The sequence below is a fragment of the Maniola hyperantus genome, chromosome 21, assembly GCF_902806685.2.
Source record: "Maniola hyperantus chromosome 21, iAphHyp1.2, whole genome shotgun sequence".
Taxonomy (NCBI): domain Eukaryota; kingdom Metazoa; phylum Arthropoda; class Insecta; order Lepidoptera; family Nymphalidae; genus Maniola; species Maniola hyperantus.
The window spans coordinates 10,723,586-10,749,110 of record NC_048556.1 but is presented as its reverse complement, the minus strand read 5'-3'; the positions used below and the strand labels follow the sequence as shown (position 1 = coordinate 10,749,110).

At 37.8% G+C, this 25,525-nt stretch overlaps 3 protein-coding genes and 1 long non-coding RNA gene across 8 annotated transcripts in view; 3 read left to right on the top strand and 1 right to left on the bottom strand.

The window, feature by feature from the left end:
• Positions 1–808: 808 nt before the first annotated feature.
• LOC138403817 (uncharacterized) lies at positions 809–3,961 on the top strand. The gene is made up of 2 exons (XR_011237974.1): positions 809–924; positions 1,089–3,961. It is a non-coding gene; the product is annotated as an uncharacterized lncRNA (long non-coding RNA).
• A 779-nt stretch (positions 3,962–4,740) lies between these two features.
• ATPsynB (ATP synthase subunit b, mitochondrial) lies at positions 4,741–25,408 on the bottom strand. Its single transcript, XM_034980265.2, has 6 exons — positions 25,399–25,408; positions 9,585–9,672; positions 8,538–8,679; positions 6,721–6,919; positions 6,065–6,253; positions 4,741–4,994 (listed from the first exon to the last, which is right to left on the bottom strand). The coding sequence occupies exons 2-6, from the start codon at positions 9,610–9,612 to the stop codon at positions 4,818–4,820; spliced, it is 735 nt and encodes a 244-aa protein (XP_034836156.1). The 5' UTR covers positions 9,613–9,672; positions 25,399–25,408; the 3' UTR covers positions 4,741–4,817.
• On the top strand, positions 10,358–13,776 carry Svip (small VCP interacting protein). Its single transcript, XM_034980273.2, has 3 exons — positions 10,358–10,562; positions 11,138–11,302; positions 12,170–13,776. The coding sequence occupies exons 1-3, from the start codon at positions 10,503–10,505 to the stop codon at positions 12,182–12,184; spliced, it is 240 nt and encodes a 79-aa protein (XP_034836164.1). The 5' UTR covers positions 10,358–10,502; the 3' UTR covers positions 12,185–13,776.
• The window catches only part of UGP (UDP-glucose pyrophosphorylase), a 34,792-nt gene continuing 28,848 nt past the window's right edge, over positions 19,582–25,525 (top strand). For 2 of the 5 annotated variants that reach the window (XM_069505827.1, XM_069505823.1), the window contains exons 1-6: positions 19,582–20,066; positions 22,185–22,317; positions 22,816–22,980; positions 23,684–23,851; positions 24,202–24,378; positions 25,110–25,313. In XM_069505827.1, the coding sequence (XP_069361928.1) occupies positions 22,278–22,317; positions 22,816–22,980; positions 23,684–23,851; positions 24,202–24,378; positions 25,110–25,313 (754 nt within the window). In that variant the 5' untranslated portion in view covers positions 19,582–20,066; positions 22,185–22,277. Of the gene's footprint in view, positions 20,070–20,125; positions 20,149–22,184; positions 22,318–22,815; positions 22,981–23,683; positions 23,852–24,201; positions 24,379–25,109; positions 25,314–25,525 lie in introns of those variants that run through there. The other 3 variants (XM_069505825.1, XM_069505824.1, XM_069505826.1) reach the window with 3 other exon arrangements.

Here is a 25,525-nt window from a genome sequence, read left to right as displayed (position 1 = left end):
ATGACAAAGTTTCATTTCCCAAACAAATTTTGGCAAAATTATGAATCGTTTTATGATCGTTATAAAACTTATGTTTCTACAAATAATTCATTTGATAAAACCAATTACCAGACAAATTGTTATTTCATAAAATATCATTTGACAAACAATTGATTTCTTTAATCGTGTTAATTAGTAAAACAACATATCGCACTATTTTTTTTGATAAAATGAATTGTTTGATAAAATGAACTGTTTGATAAATACTTTAAGAATTCACCAAATCTTTTATATGTCGACCAGGCCGACGGAAGAGACCGCTTACTATAATGGGGGGTCTCTTTCCTCCGCTCCGTCGACGGGCCCCGGTCGCCGAGAAGAGACCACCACTATGGTGGGGGGTCTCTTTCCTTCCCCCCCGCTCCCACCATCAAGAGCGAGCGAAGCGAGCTCGGGGTTATTTAGTTATTCGTGGGTTATTTCTTTTTTTACCACCCAGAAAAAAGGAGCCCGCGAGGCGGGGCTCCATCGACGGGCCCTGGTCGACGAGAAGAGACCACCACTATGGTGGGGGGTCTCTGAGACCCCGCCATCCCCTTTGTGGGTTATTTCTTATTTTAACATTCAGCAAATTTGGAAAGTTAAACATTTGTGAATAGAATATTTGTCAAATGATCTTTTGTAAAATGATATGTTTGCGGTATACGACGTTTGTGATTTGATTAGTTTTCAAAAGTTTTTGGTGAACTGATAATTTGTCATAGGTACGTTTTTTGTCATTCATTAGTGAACCGTGGCGCTCGCCTATGCGCCGCGGTTCACTAATGATCGGTCATAGAGGTAGTATAACATCTGTGGAACCGGCTATACTGAGCTGTCAAACCATAATTTTAATTGTATGACCTTCCACGTATCATACATCTTTAAATAATTCACGAAACAATCGTATATAGGGGCCGATTCTCTAGTACACAATCTCTAAACTAAACTAAATTAACAGGTCTAAATCTAATGCTATCCTTTTCCGCAAGCAACACTATGAAAGGGATAGCAATAGATTTAGACGTGCCATTTTAGTTTAGTTTAGAGATTGTGTACAATGGAATTAGCCACATTGTATCGATATCAACAATTCTTATAGTCGCCGCATTTTAAACTGAGTCGTCGAGTTATCTGTCTGTTTCGCTCGCACTTACCTACGACCTGTAAGTGCGAGCGAAACAGACAAATAACTAGACGACTCGATTTAAAATGCGTCGACTATAGTAAAACTAGCTCTAACAATCACCACCAACTTTGAAATTATAATTTGACTTTGGCCGGACCTCTTGTGCAACTTTCGTGGTGGGATCATCTTTTTCCTATTTGCTGTTGTAACTGTTCAATTGTAGACTTAAGTTTCATTGTTGCGTATTATAATATAGGTATAGGATGTGAAATAATGTAAAACAAATAGGTACACTATGTTATTGCTTAGCCTCGTAAAGAAATGCCAAAATCTTTTGCCTAAAAACAGGACCATAGAAAGCATATATAAGATATACAATGAACCAAAAGCTTTAATTGCTATATTCTGCTGAAACAAGCCGAATCTGTATGGTGCACCATGCGACATGCACCACCCTCCCTCCCACTGCTAAACATGCAGGTAAAACCAGCCACCAGGCAAACAATACGCACAACCAGCACGCAGCACCACACAAATCCCAAAACACACTCGACGCACGTTTCGCCCCGACACCGGAGCATCCTCAGGACATGAACACCTTACAATCCACAATCGTCGAGTGTGTTTTGGGATTTGTGTGGTTTTCCCGTCATGTTTAGCAGCGGGAGGGCGGGCGGTGCATGTCACATGCGGTATGTTGCACCATACAGATTCGACTTGTTTCAGCGGATTATAGCAAATTAAGCTTTTGGTTCATTGTATATCATGGATTTCCGCAAAGTAACGCCTGCTTCTATACAAAAGTATAACTAAGCACAAATTTTTGATCTTCAGTATTTATGTTACAGATTTATACCAACTCCAAAGTCGAGTTTGCAAACTTAAAGAAAGCCCATTTCATAAAAGTAAAAAAATATATTAGGTATTTATGATAAAAGATATACTATATTTTTTATAATGTATTATTATTATTCGGTTTTTACGCATTTTTTGCTAAGCGAAACTTTTTACTTTAAGTGCAATTTTGATACAATATTTATGAAGTATTTTGTTCATATTAGCTTGTATAATAAACTAATGATGTATTCAGTATACTGTATATTCGTTATATTATAAGAATAATAAATAATAATGTAAGGAATGGAATTCTATAAATATTTTATGTCTAAATACATTTTTTTTTACAGAACGTAATATGTTTCTATGTATCAAGTCTTACTTATTGTATTTTATTTGTAGTGCACTCGGAACAAATGTAGTTTGATTTTCATTTGAAAGTTAACCAATTAAACTTTTGTAGACACATTGTAAGAACTAATCTGTGGTTGGTAAAATATTTAGTTTCAAAGCTACATTGTCATACATGATGATTTACATACAAATCATCATTGTCTCAATGATGATTTACATACAAATCAAGCTGTAGCTTTAAAATATGGAGTGTAGAGGTAAGGAGCACAATCTGCCAATTCCATTCTATATAAAATATAGTTAGATGTAATATTTTGTTTTTTATAACCGGTTTTCTAATTGTACATATCAATGCAATAGTCAATTATCATAAGAACATACAGTACCACCAAACAGGATTAAGTCGCACCTAGACAAAAGGGGTTTGTATATTTTTCATAGGTAATTTTTTTTTATTAATTTTTTTTTGTAATGAATCAAAGTGTTATAAATTATAATGCTTCCCAACTAAGAATAGGAATGAATTTCCGCCATGTTGTGAGTTGTGACGTCTTAGCTGGAAATATATTTTTAATATATTATTTTTCAATAGATTTGTAAGATCTCAGTTAGATTATGCAGAAAAAATTCGTTTTATATTCAAAGTACCTAGTTGTTTCACAACCCGTAATTTTCAAGTGACAGTTGACAGATAAAGGTCATTGGCTTTCCTATTCTTAGTTTAGATGCATGTTACTTACGCGTCTGCAGTGCCAAGTCATTCGCACAAATTTTTTTGGGCTCATACCTTAAGCCGGCTTTACACGGACAGCTTGAAGCAGTCAAGATTGACTGCTTCAAGCTTAGACTGCATTGTGAACTACAGTCTTCTATTTTTGATATGTACATGGAATCGTTCGAGCAGTTGCGACTGCTCTGGGCGGTCAGCAACATGATGAAATGTCAACGTGCGGTCAAGCAGTTGCCAGCTATACACTGACTTCTCGAGCAGTCGACTGTTCTCGCACAGTTAGCACACGACGACACAACGGCGAAAATACGGATGTAAAAAATATCTACGACACATGTCATAAGCTACCATACAAAATAAAATGGTACGTATTTTCACGAACTCGGATCAGATAAGTGCGTGATCGCTGTCAAGCTGTTGACAAGTGACTGTTCGAGCGGTCCATGTAACTTGAATTTTGATTACTGGCATTCTGCTCGAGCTGCCCGTGTAAGGCCGGCCTAACTGGGTTCCTCAGGGACGGAGAGTCTTAAAAATGCATTATACATATTTATAATAATAAAAACTAATGCCATTTCTTCAATCACTCTATAAAAGAATGATATGTTATGAACATATTCTTTTATATTGATTGACGGCATGCACACGATTATGTGGCTGCAACATTACATAAAGCAGAAATATGTTTAATTGCGCCTGTATACGATGTTGTAATAATAATATGTATGCGACCTAAATTTTTTTGTAAATTAACACATTTTTTTTGGAATAATGACAGGTGACGATAAGTTGTAAAGAGCTTTAACTGTGGGCTATACGCCCTTAACTGAATAACCATAACCATACTGTTGTCAAGTAATATTATTGTATTGTAATAAAATAATTGTAACAAAGTGACGTTTTTTATTATTTAGTGTAAGTAGGTATATATCCTGTGTATCCCAAGGAGACTATCATTTCAATTAATTTATCTATGATCATGACCCACACGAATTACTCGGGATTTTTTCCCATCGAGTCACGCTGGTACTAGTTGCGACTTCTTTTCCATTACAATTCCCAAAGAGTCACACACTTACCGTGGCTGTGACTCGATAGGAAAAAAAACCGGCCAAGTGCGAGTCAGGTTCGCGAAATGAGGGTTCCCTACTACAGTCGTATTTTTTCGACATTTTGCACGATAATTCAAAAAATGTCCCCGTTAACGGGGATATGGCTAACGGGGAGAACGGGACTACATGAAAACTATGATGCATAAAAATAAATAAAAATCGGTTTTAGAATGTAAAAGCGAAGACCTTTCATATGATACCCCACTTGATATAGTTATCTCACTTCGAAAGTTGAAAATACTAATTATTAGTTCAAGACCACAATTTAATTTTTTTGTGTGATCTAACCGTAAATTCACGGTTTTTTAGATTTTTCCCCAAATGTCAGCTATAAGATCTACCTACCTGCCAAATTTTATGATTCTAGGTCAACGGGAAGTACCCTGTAGGTTTCTTGACAGACCGACAGACAGACAACAAAGTGATCCTATAAGGGTTCCGTTTTTCCTTTTGAGGTACGGAACCCTAAAAATTTAGATCAGTTAATAATCCAAACGAAAACATTGCATAGTCGTATGGATTCACTCTCAGGGTCACTACCAATCACAAAAAACACAATAAACTATACGACGATTTATTTTACTTTAATAACATATTGTACAACGTAATAAATAGTGTCTAGGTGTGGTATCTAGGTTCACTTCCTGACGGCGAGCGCTGCCAGGTCGGCGATGCAGCGATCCATGGCCTGTTTCTCCTGGTCCGGGGTGATGGCTTTGGTCACGCTGGTCACTATCCAGTCCACCATGTTCTTCTGGGCTATGCGACGTTCCAGCGCGGACTTTTCGAGCTGATAGTCCAAGCGGCGTTTGACCTGAACAAACGGGGGAAATAATTAGTTTCAATTGACTTTTACAGGATTACTAGCTTATGCCCGCCACTTCGTCCGCGTGGATTTACGTTTTTTTCAAAAGCCCATGGGGACTCTTTGATTTTCCGGGATAAAAGTAGCCTATGTGTTAAGCCAAGGTATAATCTATCTCCATTCTAAATTTCAGCGAAATCCGTCCAGTAGTTTTTGCGTGATTGAGTAACAAACATCCAAATTTAGAGCCTCAACGGGTAAAGGAGTGGACTGAAAAGCGAAAGGTCGACGGTTCATACCCCGCCCGTTGCACTATTGTCGTACCTACTCCTAGCACAAGCCTGACGCTTAGTTGGAGAGGAAAACAGAATATTAGTCATTTAACATGGATAATATTCTTTAAAAAAAACAACATTAATTATAATATTAGTAGGATTTTATCAGGCATCTGATTCAGGATGCATTGCAGTCCAGTAGTGTTGGTAACTCGATAGTACCTAAATCACCACAAAACCTAAATTATGATGATGGTAATTTGATGGTACACATTATGTAAACTATGATAGTTGTCTGATACACAATATACTGTGACAGTGGTAGTTTGTAAAATATTTTAGGTATATTAGGCATCAACATGATCAACCCATCGCCGGCTCACTACAAAGCACGGGTCTCCCCTCAGAGTGAGAAGGGTTTTGGCCATAGTCTACCACGCTGGCCATGTGCAGATTGGTAGACTTCACACACCTTTGAGAACATTATGGAGAACTCTCAGGCATGCAGGTTTTCTCACGATGTTTTCCTTCACCGTTAAAGCAAGTGATATTTAATTACTTAAAACGCATATAACTCTGAAAAGTTAGAGGTTCGTGCCGCGAGATCGAACCCCTGACCTCCGATTAGAAGGCGGACTTTCTAACCACTAGGCTATCCCAGCTTTAGGCAATATTTTATTATATATTATTAGGCATACTGAAGACAATACTTCAGATATTTAAAAAATCGTTTGCCAATGAGAGCGAAGCGAGCGCAATTTTTTTCCTATCTAGAAGACACAGATGCAATATGTAGATACTAACTTCCAAGTAAGCATTCATGAGGCGCTCCCTGTAGGCAGCCTCGAGTTGGAGCAGCACATTCTCCTTCTTGGCCTCAATCAGGAGTTCCTGTCCCTGCGCGCGCCACTGCGCGTCTTTCTCGCCTTCGATCGATTCTTCTAGCGACTTGATCGTCTGGACTCGGCCTTCATTCCAGGTGTCTTCTACAGCCTGGAAAATATTATAGAATTGCAATTAGATTTCAGGTGGAAGGGTTTCTTTAGGGTGTTATTTGATGGTTGACAATGACGAGGGCGTAGCGAGCGCAAATTTTTTCCTAATTTTAAACAAATCAACATAAAAGTAGCTATGGCTAACTGGTGAAACATCACAAAACCCATCAGCTTAAACTTAAAGTCACAGACTGACATATTATTAGCTCAAAAAAAAACCAAATGTTTATGAAGTAAACAATTGATTGCATTATGATTGTAATTTTTTTGATAGAATGTATTCTCCCATTGACATCCCAATAACTTTCTTGGTAAACCAGGTGGCTGTATGTGGGTACACCTACTTCATAGCATAATAAATAATGATGAAGATGAAGAGACTTATGTTATATGACATTACGTAAACTACCAACTTTTGCACACATCAACTATCGTCTACACACATCAACTATTATGTCTACTCACATCAACTTCCTTATCCAACCAGGCAGCTATCTGAGGGCCCATCTTTTTGGTAGCAAAATAGACAATGACGAAGATGGAGAGACCAGTGTAGTACTCATGCTCCATGACATAGATCTCCTTGCTGAATAGGTATGTGATGAGGCCAGCACCGAAAGTGTAAGGTCCTGTCACACCAGTCTTGGAATGGAAGAACTGGAACCTGGTATACAGAAGTTATATCTTTATATTAGCTTTTAAACACATCTTTACTTTAAACTGGTTTTTAGGGTTCCGTACCTCAAAAGGAAAAATGGAACCCTTATAGGATCACTTTGTTGTCTGTCTGTCCGTCTGTAAAGAAACCTACAGGGTACTTCCGTTGACCTAGAATCATGAAATTTGGCAGGTAGGTAGGTCTTATAGCAGACATTCGGAGAAAAATCTGAAAACCGTGAATTTGTGGTTACATCACACAAAAAAAAATTGAAATTGTGGTCATGAACTAATAATTAGTATTTTCATTTTCAGTAAGATAAAGATATCAGTGGGGTATCATAATAATTATGAAAGGTCTTCATTTTAACGACCTTCAAAAAAGGAGGAGGAGGTTCTCAATTCGTCGGGATCTTTTTTTTTTTTTTTTTTTTTATTTTTATGTAGTTCCCCGATTACTCGAAAACGCCTGGACCGATTTTGAAATTCTTTTTTTTTGTTTGAAAGGGTAGACTTCAAAGTTGGTCCCATTTCATTTGGTGAAGATCGATGAACATCTTGAAGATAGATACTGGAACTCCTCAACGGATAAGAGTAAATTGCTCGCGATCAGTGTAATAGTTTAGTAAACAGTAGATTTTTAACCAGTCATAGCATAATTCCATGGGGCCACTAAAAATTGTGAAATAAAAAATTTTTACAAAAAAAATAAAAACCGACTTCGTTACACAAACACTAAAAAATTGAAAAATAATTTAATTTATTACCGATTATATTATGTATACAAGAGTTAATATAGTTCCATAATAATATTTTTTGGGGTCGGTGCCAATGAGGTGCCATTGTGGAGTCCCATAAAAATATGAAGTCTAGACGATTCGCGCAGCTAAAGCTAATTGGCACCGGCACCAAAAAGTATTATTATGGAACTATATTAACTCTTGTATACATAATATAATCGGTAATAAATTAAATTATTTTTCAATTTTAGTGTTTGTGTAACGAAGTCGGTTTTTATTTTTTTTTGTAAAAATTTTTGTACATACTAAAACAGATGTTAGTTTTTTTTTTATTTATTTTTCATATCTTTATTTTTAAGATTTTGTGTTATTTTGTAAATAAATGTCTGGCTTCGGCCGTGGTTAGTTACCACCCTACGGCAAAGCCATGCCGCCAAGTGATTTAGAATTCCAGTATTGTGCCGTGTAGAAGCCAAAGGGATATGGGTTTAATAAAACTGCCATGCCCAAGTTAGCCCACTTCCACCTTAGACTGCAACATCACTTACCACCAGCTGAAATTGCAGTAAGGGCTAAACTTGTATCTGATTGAATTTTAAAAATCTGCAATTATGAATTTTGTAAATGTTTTGCTGGCAAAAAGTTTATCTTTCTATATCAATGTTAAAGCAGTGCAGCTACAGTATGCGGAGAAAGTAATGTACCATCAACCTTGTAGAGCATTGTCTCTGTCGTTAAGACAGACAAAACGTCATATAGGTACGAGTGACAGAGACTAGATGTCAATCCAATAAGCCGATTTACATGACTTTCGGCTGCATACTGTACTTGATCAATCAATCATCAGCCTGTATGCATCCACTAACTACACATAGTTATACACACCATTCTTCAGGAATGAAGCCAAGTCTGACTTTGCCTGGCTCGCCGCGCACTGGCCGGGGGAAGTTCACCTCGTCTCGCACGCCGCTCTGCGACGCGGACGTGCGCGCCACGAGCGCTGTGCTGGCGGACTGTCGCGCTAACGCTAGAAACAATCCATCCATACTTATTTTTTTTAACAGGTTATACGGCTCTGGGTTCTAGCCCTTTTGAACCAGTAGTACTTAACTTAATATTATAAATGCGAAAATGTGTGCGTCAGTCTGTCTGTCTGCTATAGTCGACGCATTTTAAACAGAGTTGTCGAGTTATCTGTCTGTTTCGCTCGCACTTACCTCCACTTACAGGTCATAGGTAAGTGCGAGCGAAACAGGCAGATAACTCGACGACTCAGTTTAAAAAGCGCCGACTATAGCTTTTTATGGCCCATTCGTTTAACCGATTTTGAGGAACATTGGTACAGAGATATCTTGCTTCCCAGGCACAGACAAAGGCTACTTTTTATCACAGACTATCAAGTTTCCATAGGATTTTTATATGTATCCGTGTAACCGATTTAAATGAAATTTGGTACAGAGATAACGGGCAACATCTAGGTAGTAATAGTATAATTTGATAAACTGACTGACTGACACTGGCTAATTATTGTACACAATCTTGGAAGAAAGAAAGCAAGAAAAGATGTAGATTAGAGTTTACAACGCTTGTAGGATAATAAAAAAAGAACCTGTCCGAAGAGAAACATTTAGATTTCAGAAACATAATCGATAGTCGATATCAGCTGTAATAATAAAAGTAAGGTTATTTTTTATGTAGTAAAACGAATGACACAAGATTTTAGTAAATACTTTAAAAACCAAGTTAAACCCGAGCAGATTTAAGAAAAGCAAGAAGTAGCTACCTATTTAAAAAATCCAAATTCGAAACTCGGCACTTTACTTCGGCACCTGTCAAACTCGCGATTACATAAACCTCCCTAAACACCAAGGTTATTAAGTTTTAACATGCAGAAACGATAGAATAATATGGGATTTAAATAAATAAACGTACCAGAACGCAAAGCAACGCGTGAAAACATATTTTATAGCGCAATTTTTAATTTCTCTTATAAATTTTCGACAGCCCACCGTAAAAGTACTTGACGCTAGTGGTGTGCTTTTTATACCTTTTTATCGACAATCGACTTTTAACTCACAAATCACAATCATAAGGTTGGCAATACTCGTGTTCGTTAAAATATCGAGTACTTATCATCCGATTTTCATTTATATTTTACAATCAGATTATTAAAGAAAATGAAACAAATGAAAGTACACAATAAGTACGCTGTTTTATTTAGTAATGTTTTTAATCGCCTTGTGGATGTAAAAATAATTATCGTTCACATTAAAAGCTTTTTGTTTGTTGGTAATAATATTGTTTTGAATTTATTGATCGTTGTGTGTGACTTGCGCGGTTAATTATTTTGTATTTTGCAAACTATTGCGTTGTTTTAAACAACTGTTCATCTCAAGCTTTAATTTTCTATTATATACAGTAGAAAATGGCAAACATAATATTTTCTAGTATTTGGAAGAAAATGGTTAGTTTTTACTATTAGAATTTAAATCGATACTAAAGTAGGTTTTCGAATAGAACTTATAGAACTTTTAATTTTCATGATTTTGCTTCATTAAAATACATTAGTTTTTAATACGCTTTCATTTTAAATTATTATTTTTAAAATACTACGATGCTCATAATCTTTTAAAATTGAACTTCAGCACTGTTTACTTGCAATATTTTTTTGAACGCATATTAATTAAATGTCAAAATTTAAACGTCATTTTTGTTGTCATTTCTTTTTGGAAATCAAATCAAATTGCATTGCAATAATTTGTGATATGGTGATGTGGATGGAATGTGGATTTAATTAGAATTTTGTGATGTGACTGAGTTCAAATCAATTACAATTATATTCTTCTCAAAATGGGGATATTTACGTCTTGCTGCAGACCATCAGCCTCGGATGTATTGACTCCTGACGCAGTAAGTTGCTGTGCTGTGTAACTTTAAAACTTGTGTATGAGGAAAATCAACCACATTATTTGTGCTAATAGTGCATTTCTATTCTATATACCTATTCGCTTGATAAACAGGCGCAACTCGTAAACGTAACCACTGCTTGCTAGTTTTTGATAAAAACGTTTCCTAATAATTGTTTTATTTATTTAACCATATACTATATTATTGTTTTTGTCATATTATTTTGTACATTGTTATTTCGCCGCCCTTTTCAGTAGCTTAGTAAAAGTGTCTACCTTTCGTTTTATCAGTGTGCAATGTGAATGACCATGACAAAATATTTCTTTGTTTAAAGATTTTCAAGTTTATATTGCAAAATAGACGTGTATTATGGAACTCTACAAAAGTACACCTTTATTACTTTTATTAGTAGAATTCAGAAAATGTTTTGGGTAACGGAAATCTATGATATTATATGAAGGCATCCACTAAAGGATTTTTGATAATTCAACCCTAAAGGGGTGAAGCAGGGGTTTGAAATTAGTGTAGGCCAAGCAGATGAAGTCATGGACATAAGCTAGTTGTATTTATGTTACTAGGAGACCAGACGCAGGCAGCAAGTAGAAGCAGCTGAGCGAAGGCGCACGGAGGAGGCTGGCCGCGGTGTCAAAGACCCAGAGAAAGTTAAACGCATGCAGCAGCGGTCCGAGGAAATGGAAAAAAGGGAGAGGGAATTGCAGAAAGACGGGGGACCTACTTTGAAGGTATGGTATTCTTCTGTCCTAGGTTTTCTACACTTCTTTCAAGATATTTAATTTTCCTCTCATCATCATGGTCATCATTATGATCAACCCATCGCCGGCTCACTACAGATCACGGGTCTCCTCTCAGAGTGAGAAGGGTTTTGGTCATAGTCTACCACACTGGTCGTGTGCGGATTGGTAGACTTCACACACCTTTTGAGAACATTATGGAGAACTCTCAGGCATGCAGGTTTCCTCACGATATTTTCCTTAAGGTATTTAAGCAAGTGATATCAGTTGTTTAAAATGCTAAAGTTAGAGGTGCATATCCATGATCGAACTCCCAACCTCCAATTAGAAGGCGGATGTCTTAACCATTAGGCTATCACAGCTTTTTTCTTCTAATTTTCTCCTACCATATCTTCTAAATATATAAAAGGAAAAGGTATAATAATAATAATAATAATAAAATCATTTATTTCACCAGATACAAAATCATATTTTTGTTAGTATTGACACGTAGGTACCTTAAAACTAATTATTATAAAATTCTTACTAAAACAATACTGTGCACCTGTTTTCCGAACTAGTAGAAACTGTGTCTCGGAAAACAGGGCCTCCAGCTCGATGAGTACAAAGCTAACTACATACTAACTAACATACTAACTAAACTAAAGAGCTAAAGAAAATATTATGTGCGTGGAAGTCCATGTTATCTGTGTGTGTGTGTGTGTGTGTGTGTGTGTGTGTGTGTGTTTGTGTGTGCGTGAGTGCGTGTGTGTGGGGGTGTAAGTGACTGACAGTCAGTCAGTCATATTTAGATTAGTATGGTTTATAAACTAACGTCTTGTTTTCAAATAAATCAAAGATTATTTCTTTTAATTACAGTGGACGTCAGACTGAGATACGGAAAGTGGGAGCGGCCAGCCCCCCGCAGAACGATACAAATACAAAAACTGACCGCTGACTGTCACATGATACTATTGAGGACTTCATAAGAAAAGGGTGTGCTTATACAACTTACAGGCTTATTTCGTAGTTCAACAACACTATTATAATGTAAATAGCAGTAAAATATGAAGTTAGATAAGGGTACTTCAAAATCAATTATACATTGATTTTTAATTATCAATTCGAATTGTGGTATGTACTTGCTATTTACATTATATAATATTGTGTAAGTTTACAAACAACAAGACACTAGGCGTTAGTACTGTAAATACACGTTTGAAATGTTTATAAGTTCCTACAAGTTACGAATGTTTAGTTTTTACTGATAGATATATTATCAGGTTTATTTAGTTGTATGTATTTTTATGAGAAAATGAGCATTTATGAAGATACATGCAGCTATATATCTACAACAAAACACTTAGGTTAACATAATACCTATCATCATATTATATAGTACGCGACAGATCGAGATCGCAATCGGGGAGGTAACGCCCCATACACCCGCACAGCCCCCGTGCTAACCCGGTGAGGGCGAGCGCGGGTGACGTGTGGGTGTGCGGGGCGTACCCCCACCTCATACCCCGATTGCTATCTCGACCTGTCGCGTACTATACAAGCACTTAGGTAGGGTGCGAGTTGGGGCTTGGTGGCAGTGACGTTGACATTTCCTTGCTGGATTGAAGCTGGCGTTACCTTACGGAAGGAAGATAAACAAGGAACCTAAATCTTAATTCGCTATACTCTGTCAAAATCTCAATCTGTGTGGTACAACGTGCAGGTATGCACCTCTCCCCCACCCACTACTGTAGAAGCAGGAAAAGCAAGCAATACGCACCAACACAACACAACACAAATCTTCGATAGAACACACTCACACAAAGTACGTTTCACCCTGACGCCAGAGCATCCTCTGGAGATGTAGACTTCATAATGCACAATTGCAATTGTGCATTGTAGAGCAAAGAAAAAAGAAGGTGCATGTGGTTCATAGTCACAGGCAGGGTCGGAGGGATGAGGCCCACCAAGTTACCTGCAATTATTTTGACGACCTCCCTGGCGCAGTGGTAATTGCTGTGGTCTTGTCAGTGGGAGGTCCCGGGTTCGATTCCTGGCAGGGATTTGGAATTTTATAATTTCTAAATTTCTGGTCTGGTCTGATGAGAGGCTTCGGCCGTGGCTGGTTCCGGTACGATGCTGTATAAAAACCAAAGGGGCATGGGTTTTTTAAAAACTGCCATACCCTTCCAGATTAGCCCGCTTCCATCTTAGACTGCATCGTCACTTACCACCAGGTGAGATTGCAGTCAAGGGCTGACTTGTATCTGAATTTTAAAAAAACGATGTGCGTTGTAGAGTCTACATCTCCTAAAGATGCTTTGGTGTTGGAGTGCTCTTACCACTTCTACGCATAATGTTTAGATTCTGTGATGTAAACAGACCACTTTTTTGGGTTAAGATTGAGACTAATTAGTAATCTTATGTAGATTACTAATTAGTCTTTAATAAAGCATCATTTGTTAAGCGTTGAATTGAATGTTATTTTTGTCTACAAATAAAAGAATTATTATTAATGTGAAAACAATATAAATATATTTTTACTATTAAAGGCTAGACTACCTCTTTGTAGAAAATAACGACCAACTTTCAAACTTGCCTATAAATTCTATACAATTTTTTTTTAAATCATGTTAGTTGAGACTTAATGCACCAATGCTCTGGGTTTTTTTATAATCGTTAATTTCAGGAGTTTTCTTCCTTTTGGAATATGTCACTCCATACGGCCTCTTATTACTAACAAGAAACAAGACAGAGCGACCGTATTGAGCACTGTTAAATACCGGGTCGCTGACTTTTAGCTACACACAAAAATATAATATTTTCACATATTCCCAGCATATTATACTGTATATTTGGATTTTTTTACTGCTAAGCTATATTTTATAACGAAAAATGTTAATCATATTTACTTGGGTGTTTAGATGTATAATGAATTATATGAATAAATGATGTTATTTGATGTATATAATATCCGCCTTTTGATTAAGAAAACTTCGCCGCGAAAACGCTACCTGCCATCTTTTTAGGTTCATTATAGGTTCATGAGCTGTGATGACGTCATACGGATTGATAAACGACGACATTTTCTTAGTGAATCCATATGACGTCACAGTTGGAATGGTCATGGCGGCTACAGTATAATGACTTTTGGACATTTGTAGAACAGATAAAAAATTGAAATCTTTAAAATGAATAAATTCATTAGATTTTTAGATTTTTGGTGTAAAATACCGTAGGTTTTAGCAGACTCCACAATCCTCATCTTTAGAATATGCAGGAGGCAGTGGCGTGCACAGGGTTTGAAGCCAGGGTAGGCACTAGTTAAGTAGGAGCCTGTTCACTGGTAGGTTATAATGAAAAATATGCATTGAGCTAAAAACTGGGGTAAGCAGTGCATTTATGCCTCTATGACCTGCACGCCACTGGCAGGAGGGCTCTCAGCTCTTTAATTTTCCGGGATAAAAAGTAGCCTATGCCCTACCTCGGGGTGTACCACATCAGAATCGGTTAGACTGTTGGGCCGTGAAAAGTTAGCAGACAGACACGCTTTCGCATTTATAAATAATATTATATAGTATATGGAACTAGTATGTAAATAAATAAATAAAATAAAAATCTTTTTTATTCAAGTAAACTTTCACAAGTGCTTTCGAATCGTCGGATGCATCTACCACTGGTTCGGAGTGCCTTTCCTACCGAGAAGAACCAGCCAGAAACTCGGCGGTTGCTCTTTTCAAATATTTGATATACAAGATTATGCCATGTATAAAAAAGTATTTGCAGTCCTGTGCGTTGCTGGAACGAGCTGCAGGTCAAATCCACGCTCTTTTATCATTTAGATAATCTTCAATTAATCTATAAAAGCAATATAATGAAATGCTTTATGACACCTACCGATAAATGATACGATTCGTAGTATTAATATCAACTAAATAAAGAAAATCTAGTGTCAAAATCCTTTTAATATTGCCCTCTAGACTTTTTAATCATGGACATGTTCTAGGTACATTGATGTAGGGGGAATCTACCTATTATTATCTGTGGTAGGTATCATCATGATCAACCCATCGCCGGCTCACTAAAGAGCACGGGTCTCCTCTCAGAGTGAGAAGGGTTTTGACCTAAGTCCTAAGTTCTACCACGCTGGCGGTCTATCTGCGGAGGCTGGATCTCATAGTTTGGATGATTGTTACATTGAATTTTTTTTTTTTACTCCTTCATACTACAATGACTGAACCGATTTGGCTGAAATTTAGAATGGATATACCTAGCTTATATACCCTGCATCATACTATGCATGTATGATATGTAGGTATATGGTAGAAATCCCACACAACCGGCGGGGTGATTACGTAAAACGTTGCAGTAGCGACAGCAGTAGCAATCCGACAGTTAATTTGCTGTCTCTCTTCTTCTTATTTTGCTTTGTGGCTATTGCTGTCTTTCTCTAGCCGGACGTTTGACAGCAATGATCGCGAGATTTACGCCTGTCGCAAGCCTGTCGCGAGATACGTAATCACCCCGCCGATCTCTCCCCAAAGAGCTCGAGTATCTTCGGGAGATTTCGGATCAAGAATAGGCTACTTGACAATTTTTTTAAGTTGGTCTTAAATGGTTAATATTTGTCCTATTATATCAAAAAAATTAACACTATATTTTTTTGCGCCCTAAAAACCGTAAAACTTTAATTTAAAAAAATATTTTTCTTAGACAGGTGAAAACACTGTCGGCCATGTTTGGCCGATAGATTATCTGTGCTCTGACGTCATGCATTTGTAAACAACAGCATAACCCTGGGTTATACTGTTGTTTACAAATGCATGACGTCAGAGCACAGCTAATCTATCGGCCAAACATGGCCGACAGTGTTTTCACCTGTCTAAGAAAAATATTTTTTTAAATTAAAGTTTTACGGTTTTTAGGGCGCAAAAAAATATAGTGTTAATTTTTTTGATATAATAGGACAAATATTAACCATTTAAGACCAACTTAAAAAAATTGTCAAGTAGCCTATTCTCGGATTCGGACCGTATGCAGTGCGTGGACCATCGACATAGGAATACATTTCTTTGGCGAGGACATAATAGACGAAATATCAAAGATCAGACGGTGTTAATGACATCCTTAAACAGGTTCTTCTGGCAAATAGGAAATAGGTTTACACGAACTGTTATCGTGCTCAAATATACCAAGGTGTGTATTTTAAATATTTGCATGGCACTTATATGGCATACACATATTATTATGAAGTATATTCAACTAGGTAGGTATAGATAATATTGTGATCGATTACAGAATTTGGTCAGTAATGGGTATAAGTAGGATTTGGTGAGCAGACTCGTTTCTATCTAGAATTAGGTAGGTACTTAGAAGAAGAAAGAAAGAAGAAAAACGTTTATTTTTTTAAAAGGTACAAAACAATTATTATTATTTTTTATTATTTTTTATTTAATATCTTATTAGAACGGCAGTGCCAGTTACACTAACTAGATGATTAATAATAAATTTAAATTCAAATAAAGGTACAAGAAAAAAGGCACAAAATACAACAACAATAGATACTTAGGTACAAGTATAGTGCTTTATGGTGATTAATGGATACTTTGTCCACAAAATAACGGTAAGCAAATCTCAGTTTTTGTTAGAGATACCTACTCCTTTGGTTTCTACACGGCATCGTACCGGAACGCCAAATCGTTAGGCGGACGTTCGCCTTCTAATCGGAGGTCGGAGGTTCGATCCCGGGCACGCACCTCTAACTTTTCGGAGTTATGTGCGTTTTAATTAATTAAATATCCACTGGAAAACACTGTGAGGAAACCTGCATGCAAGTTCTTTATTATATTCTCGAAGGCGTGTGAAGTCTACCAATCCGCACATGGCCAGTGTGGTAGATTATGGCTAAACCATTCTCTCTCTGAGAGGAGACCCGTGCTCTGTAGTGAGCCGGCGATGGGTTGATCATGATGATGAATTGATTATATTTTACAAGTAAACATTCAAGGCCATTTATTCCTAGGTAAGTACCTACTACAGTTTATCGTTATCAATTGTAAATCTCAAACTTGTCTGCATTCCGTCAGATCAAGTGTTACGCACAAAATACGGTAATTTGTATTACCTTTTTTTTATCGCTGGGAAATGCGTTTACGCATCCCCTCCTGTAAGCCAGCCAGCTAAAAACCCAGCGGCGCTCCGCGTCGCGTGGCGTCGGCAACTGGGTCACAGGAACACCGAAGCAATCAACCGCTACCACAGAATATACCGCGACCCACTCACGTCCCCTACCACACGTCGGAGGCGCACCAACGATGTGACGTTTTGTCGGTCTCAACGACAGAGACAATTCTCTACAAATACGCTATCTCCTTCTAAAGGTCGATGTACCTACATTATTTTCTGCCGCGTAAGTACTGTATCATATACACATCCAAAACTGTCATATTGTACTGTACAGAAGTTGCACACCTTTGTTCTTGAACCAAAGCCGGTCTTAATATGGCCTACTTACCGAAAGTCTAAGTCTTATAATACTTAATTATTTTTATCTTAATGCCCGAGACTTCATCCGCGTGGATTAAGGCTGAGATCTATAGAGCGCACTTTGACTTTGCTCTGACTCATCTGTCTTGTATTAACTCTGTCTTAAGTCTAAACTAAGTCAGAGAGCGCTCTATAGATTTCACGCTCAGACTTAAATCTTTGACTTCCCGGGATAAAAAGTTTCCGGTATCTCTGTACCAAATACCTTATGATGCCCACGACGAATCACGTTGCAACGGAGCAACGGATGGACGTGATTTTTTGCATGGGTATAGTTTAAGACCTGGAGAGTGAAATAGGTTTTTATTCCGAAAAATCAAAGAGTTCCCACGGGATTTGTAAAAACCTAGATCCACGCGGACGAAGCCTCGGGCATCTGCTAGTCTGTACATAATTTCGTCAAAATTGATTAAATGAATGGGCCTTAAAAACTTACAACGTAGCAGACAGACAGACACCTTTTCGCATTTATAATATTAGTAACTAGGTACCTATGGATTATATAAAAATCACGCACGTACATAATATTATGCCACAGTATTATGCCAAATTTTATGTTTTAAATGACCGCTTAGTGATTATCATCATCATGATCAACCTATCATCGACTAACTGGGGTACTACTGAGGACGGGTTTCCTCTCAGAATGAGAAGGGTTTAGGTCATAGTCTTCCACGCTGGCCAAGACGTATTGGCAAACGATGACCTCATCGCAAGTCATCACGTCATAGGTAAGTCTAAAGCCTATTATCTCGATGAGTAAGGGGTTCATCTTTCACCTACATATTTAGCAGTGACAAGATTTTCATCTGGTAGGCTAAGTACACGATGATATCATGATTGTTATCATCTACTTACCTAGCAGGTACCTAGCTATGATAAACATCATGAAATCATAAAGTCTAAAGACCTACGAACCTAGTTAAATAAGTTTTTGCTATATGGTTTTTGCCTGCGGTTTGGCCCTTGTATTTTTTTTTAATGTATCGACTAGATCAGACCAGCCGGCAAGATTTTTTTATTTTATTCAGATACAAGTTAGCCCTTGACTGAAATCTAACCTGGTGGTAAGTGATGATGCAGTCTAAGATGGAAGCGGGCTAGCCTGGAAGGGCAATTTTTATTAAACCCTTTGGTTTCTACACGGCATCGTACTGGAACGCTAAATCGTATGGCAGCACGGTTTTGCCGGTAGGGTGGTACCTTAGCCGCCGCCGAAGCCTCCCACCAGACCAGAAATTTAGAATTATAAAATTCCAAACCCCTGCCAGGAATCCAACCCGGAACCTCCCACTAATAAGACCACAGCTCTTACCACTGCGCCAGGGAGGTCGTCAAATGGCTTCTGCACAGTCGGGTCCTTCACCGTCAAAGCAAGTGATATTTAATTGCCTAAAACGCACATAGCTCCGAAAAGTTAGAGGTGCGTGCCCGGGATCGGACCCCCGACCTCCCGAATAGGAGGCGGACGTCTTAACCACTAGGCTATCACTGCTGTAGAATACGGACATATTAACATTATTTTTTATACATAGGTATGTAAGAATTAGATAGTAGATTGAGATAGAACAGATATAGGAAAAGATTAGAAGTTCAAAATATAAAATGCAACTTTAAACAACAACATTTATTGTCAACTATCTTATTATAAATGTAGCTACTATATAAACACAGCATAATAAAATAATAGCTACTTATATGTTGTGTTAAAACACTTAAAACTGACTCATTAGTTGTATGCAAGCTCTTCAAGCACTCTGTACAATTAAATAAATAAAGTTTTAAATATTAAAAAAAAAATTAATTAATTAAATTAATTTCTTTGATGGCTCTATATAATTCAATGAGAATCTTGAATCTTTAACGAAAATAAAATACCGTTCTGAGGTTATTTACGAAAATTAAAAGCCTTTTTACACATTTTAAATAAATAAAAGTGAAAATTAAATTTGTGTTTATAAATGAAAATAAATGTTTTGAAATACTTTGTTCGTGATCACTGTGTTTGGTTCTTGGTTTGTCCTGCAATCAGGCCACAACGGAGCATCTGACATAGGTACGAGTATTTAAAGACCTGGAGAGTTACATAGGCTACCTTTTGTCCCAGAAAATCAAGGAGTACTTAACTACCCACGGTATTTAAAAATACCTTAATCCAGGCGGACGAAGACGCGATTATCATCTACCTAGGTCTGCTAATTTCTGAAGTGGATTTTTCTCGTTTATACAGGTGGTTGTTTTAATTTATAATTTACTATTTATTTTTATTAATTCAGATACAAGTTAGCCCTTGACTGCAATCTCACCTGGTGGTAAGTGATAATGCAGTGTAAGAATATGATTTATATATAACTAGATGATGCCGAAGACTATGGCCAAAACTCTTCTCACTCTGAGAGGAGACCCGTGCTCTGTAGTGAGCCGGTGATGGGTTGCTCATAATGATGATGAATATTTTTGGAATTCAAATGCAATGCATTATTTAAAACTATTCCTTCAGATCGATAGCAAATTATTGAAATAACCACGAACGGATGCGACGGATGGAAGGACGTTTACCATTTTGTAACGGAACTCTAAAAATAATAATTTTACTATCAAGTTCAACGGTCCAAAAACATTATATTATACTAGCTTATTCCCGCGGCTTCATTCGTGCGGACTACACAAACAAACCCCTGTCTTTTACCCCTTTAGGGATTAAATTTTCAAAAATCCTTTCTTAGCGGATGTTATGTCATAACAGCTATCTGCATGCCAAACAGCCCGATCCGTCCAGTAGTTGGAGCTGTGCGTTGATAGATCAGTCAGTCAGCTTTTCATTTTATATACGTATTTCATCATCGTCATCAAGATCAACCCATCGCCGGTTCACTACAGAGCACGGGTCTCCTCTCAGAGAGAAGGGTTTGGCAATAGTCTACCACACTGACCCTGTGCGGATTGGTAGACTTCACACACCTTTGAGAACATTATGGAGAACTCTTAGTCGTGCAGGTTTCCATACGATGTTTTCCTATATTTAATTACTTAAAATGCACATAACTCCGAAAATCTTTTCTTTTTCTCCGAAAAACTTTTCGGAGTTATGTGCATTTTAAGTAATTCCGTACCTCCGATTTCAAGGCGGACGTCCTAACCACTAGCAAATAAGAAATTAATTAAATGTACATAAGCATAAGTAAAAATAAATAGCTGTAAGAAAATATGTATAGCTATATTATATTAGATAATATATACATATACATACATTATAATTATAAAAAACTCTTATAATGAATGAAATGCTAAAAAAAAAACATAGCGGCTCATTCTCGTCCAACAGAGCAAGGCAAAAAAAATAAATAAGCCATGTCAACTATCAAAAGTCTCCGACCATCATGTCGGAGGAAAGAATAGAGGACACACAAAAAAAAAAAAACACTAGGCTATCAGGCTTTATATTTTTAGATATACATAAGTATACTTATACTGAACAATGAGTTTTGAGTGCATTGTTTTGGCGAAAATGATAAAGGATATCCAAACTGTTACCTAGGTAGCTTCTTAGAATATCTACCTATCGTCATCACTATCTACTTACGTAGGTACCTACTTACCTTATAGATGCAGACAGAAATCTTTCGTCTGTATTTGATAGTGGTTATCTCAAAAACTGGTCAAATTCGTATCAGAACACGCATAAGTAATAGAGATCCGTAGTCACTAGCCATGTTTTGACAAAAAAAAAAATACCGTAGACAAAATTTAAAAAATAAGCATTTTGTCTGGTGGGAGGCTTCTGCCGTGGCTAATTACCACCCTAGCGGCAAAGCGGCGCCGCCAAGCGATTTAGCGTTCCGGTGCGATGCCGTGTAGAAACAAAATAATAACTACCATACTTCTTCCAGGTTAGCCCGCTTCCATCTTAGACTGCATCACCACTTACCACCAGGTGAGATTGCAGTCAATGGCTAACTTGTATCTGAGTAAATAAAAAAACCGACTTCAAGACCTAACCACAAAGACAAAAATTAAAAATAATAAAATTTATTACCGAATATTTATCTATCATGTATACAAGAGTTAATATACTTAGTTCTATATCAATATTGTTTGGGGTCGCTCGGTGCCAATTAGCTTATTAGCTGTGCGAATCGTCTGGAATCTGGATACCCTACTTAATATTTTTTTTTGACTCCACAATGGCACCTCATTGGCACCGACCCTATGTGCTAAATTCTAGAATTTTTCAGATAGTTTAACTAGACGTGTTTTTTTTAATTCTATGGATAACTAATTTAATTAGTAACACCTCTTTATAGTATAGTAAGTAGGTAGGTACTTATGTAGTTTTACTTTGTTCTAGATAAATAAACAAAATCGTGACTACGCCGTCAAATACCTATCTAACAAGTGCAACAATAATTTTCGTTACACATGATATTGCGATATTGGAAAAATGACATTGCTGGTTGGAGGGTCGACAATATGTGCAAAAGGTTCGTGTGCCTTAGAACTTTATCAGTTTTTCAAGAAATTACCCTTTCGCTTACGAAGCTTGCTTGTGATTCTCCTTTAAATGTATGAATGTGTAACCCACGTTTATTTTGAATGTTCCTAAACTTAATCTTAGTATAACTAAGTAGATACCTACCTGATGCTCTTTTTTGATGAAGGGGAGAGTGCTGTGGACCCCGACAGATCTTGCAAAAGTGCGAGACCCTGCATATTGTAGCATAATGTACAAAAGTTATACAGTTAAAGCAGATCGCAATCCCGGTTCCCATCGAGTGAAAGTAGAAATTAACGGAAAAAGCAACGAACGTAAAATTATTTCTTTATTTCATAGACTATTATCATCAGTTTTCTCTAAGGCGCCGGTGGCTCTCTGGGCTTTGATCACCTTTCTCGTACCTGCCATTGAGTGGCAGTTAGGGGCAGCGTCATCATTTCACTTAATTGCGTTGCGTTGTTTAATGTTGTGTTTTGACTTACAGTGCTGAAGCGTGTGAAGTCATGGATCAACCCGAAGAGCTTCAAAGTCGCAAGGTTCAGAGGCATCATGATGGGTGTGATGATCGGAACCACTCTGGGTGAAATCTGCGCTTATAAGCTCTTGCAGCAAGATTTCAGGGCTGGAGACCTTCCTGCTTATACCATAGGTAAGTAGATTTTAACTGCCTCATCATCATGGCTGCGGATCATGAAGTCCTGAATTCAAGTCTCGATGGGACCAAAAAGTAACAGTGGTTTTCTGGCAAGAAATTCTCAGTAACAGCCTGGAATGGGAAATTTGTGATTTTACACCCCTGTGCTTCAAAAAGCTCTTACTTAAAACTTTTGGTTATGTGCCTGATTTTTCTCCGGTCGTATTGAATTGCCGTCTCATTGGACTGTCAGAGGGGATAAAGGTAGTGCACTTGTGTTTGTCCACACAACTGTGCACATATTAGGAGCGTACTTGTCTCCCTGAGGCTATATAGCCCCATGACCAGGGAACTTTTGAGTATCCTATTGATCGCAATACCAGTAGCATTAGAAAATCATGACTATTAATCATGAGTCATTAATATGATGTGATCAAAATGTCAAACGGGGAATGCGGAACGCAGACCTCTGAAGATAAAACTTGAGGTCATCGAATGACAGAGGGAGTACCTACTGAGGCTGAGATCTATAGAGCGCACTTTGACTTTGCTCAGACTTAAGATTGAGTCAAAACGATTACATATATGGTGGGACATTCTATAGGAGCTCACGTGGCAGCCGTCGCCGCGAGATTGCTGAAAGCTAGAGGATATACTGTACCAAGGTAGATAATCGGAGTGTTGTATGTTATGTCTTAGCGTTATTTTAATATTTCAGATGTGGCCATAATAAGCCTAGCATTGTTTGAAGTTTTGGTGGCGCCTTTTGTATCCTGGTGGGGCTTCAGAAACCGACGCTCGCTTCTGATTGGCTACATGGCTGTCACACTAATGATTTTTCTTTCATGGTTCTTTCTACCTGGTCATAACAACAGAGAAGAATCTGGTGAGACAATATATTTTACTTGAATCCTGTCATTTATAATATTTCATCTTTTTATTTTGCCATTAATAAGTTTACTTAAATTTTCATTGAGAAAAATGAAGAGAATAAAGCTGAGCAATACACTGGCGCTATTACCTCGCTGAACAGCTAGGCTTAGCCATTGAGCTAAATCAGCGCCAGCTCTTCTAAACTCGTGGATTAGCTTTTGGGACACGGCGTTTATAAAAGCTTTTGTGTCCGATGATCATGGGCCCAGAGCCTCAAACGCAAGCGCTGCGAATACGTAGTCCTTGCTCCTCTCATTTGCTCAAAACAGAATCAGAAAATGTCACGGTTGTTCCGAATTCCAGAGTTCTGCAACGCAACAAACGACACCGCGTTCCATGGAGTTCCACCGACTGCTGTTGCGAGGCTGGTCATCATCATCCTTAGTTGTATCACCTTTATATTGACGCGCGTCGCGTGCTGGAGTCACGGCATCGCTTACTGCGACGAGTTCGCGCCTGAGAGGACTAGCGTGCATTATGGTAACCACAATAAAGAAAATTGTACAAACATCTTCAACAATCTACTTACCAATTTAAGAACAACTAGGTATCATAGATTGTACGGCTACTGCCAAATTGAAAAACACAATCCAACAAAACAATACACATTGTGTAGGTATGTAACGTATTTGGGTACAAACCCCAGAAAAATTGGCATTCTCGTCGTTCTTTGGAATAGTATACCGAGATCATCGGAATTATGCATAAACTAGCTGACCAGTTCCAGATTCCCATCCCAGATTTTAGGTGAAATTTCTGAAAATCGGCCGGGCATGCTCAGTGGAGTCTGGGGATCACAAAATCAAACTTTCTACAAACAACTAACGTCTCTTTTGCCGCATCTGCGACTCTACCACTGGTTCGGTTGACATGATAGAAAAAACTCAAGTTTTTTAAACTTAGAAGTTTGAGTTGTACGTTGAAATGTCAGTCAATTATTACTTAAGTGCTATGCAGGATTGTATAAAATGCCTGATCAATTGTCATATCTTCTATAGGTATATAAAAATGAATCGCTAAATGTGTTGCTGATCGCAAGTCTCGAGAACAGCTGAACCGATTTCGCTTATTCTTTTTTTAAAATATTCCTTGGAAGTAGGTACGAGGATGGTTCTTACGGAGAGAAAAATTTAAAAAAATTTAATCGACTGTTAGGCGGTACGAAGTTCGCCGGGGCAGCTAGTAAGTGATAATTTTACTGTCATTCCCAGCACTAGTCCTGTTAGCCCGGGTTATACCAATGATCCTGGGTCACAGGCTACTGACCAACGACGTGGACAACAATATGACGATACAAACTGTGGGCATGATGGTCGGCTTCACACCCAACCTGGTGCAGCTGTTCTTGTTCCTGCCCAAAACTGCGCCCAAGGTGAAGGGAGTGCAGCAGATTGGATTGCCTGATGAAAAAAGAGGTAAATAGACTTACTTCGCTGGCGTCAGTCCCAAAAATAATCTTGGTCTTTGACACTCATTGCAGCTGTTGGATAGAAGCAGGTGCTACTTTGCGGAAGTCCATGATATACCTACAAGGAAAAACAAGCTTAATTCATTAGAATCAGCTAAAACAAACGGCATGCGGTGTTCCGCCGCCTTACCACTGCAGCAGTCGCCACAATGCGAAAAG

Coding starts and splice junctions, on each gene's coding strand:
- ATPsynB (XM_034980265.2), bottom strand. CDS start 9,612: ATGTTTTCACGCGTTGCTTTGCGTTCTG. Junction 8,680..9,584: donor ACGCGTTGCTTTGCGTTCTG/GTACGTTTATTT, acceptor GATTGTTTCTAG/CGTTAGCGCGACAGTCCGCC. Junction 4,995..6,064: donor TCATGAATGCTTACTTGGAA/GTTAGTATCTAC, acceptor CCGTTTGTTCAG/GTCAAACGCCGCTTGGACTA.
- Svip (XM_034980273.2), top strand. CDS start 10,503: ATGGGGATATTTACGTCTTGCTGCAGACCATCAGCCTCGGATGTATTG. Junction 10,563..11,137: donor ATGTATTGACTCCTGACGCA/GTAAGTTGCTGT, acceptor TTATGTTACTAG/GAGACCAGACGCAGGCAGCA.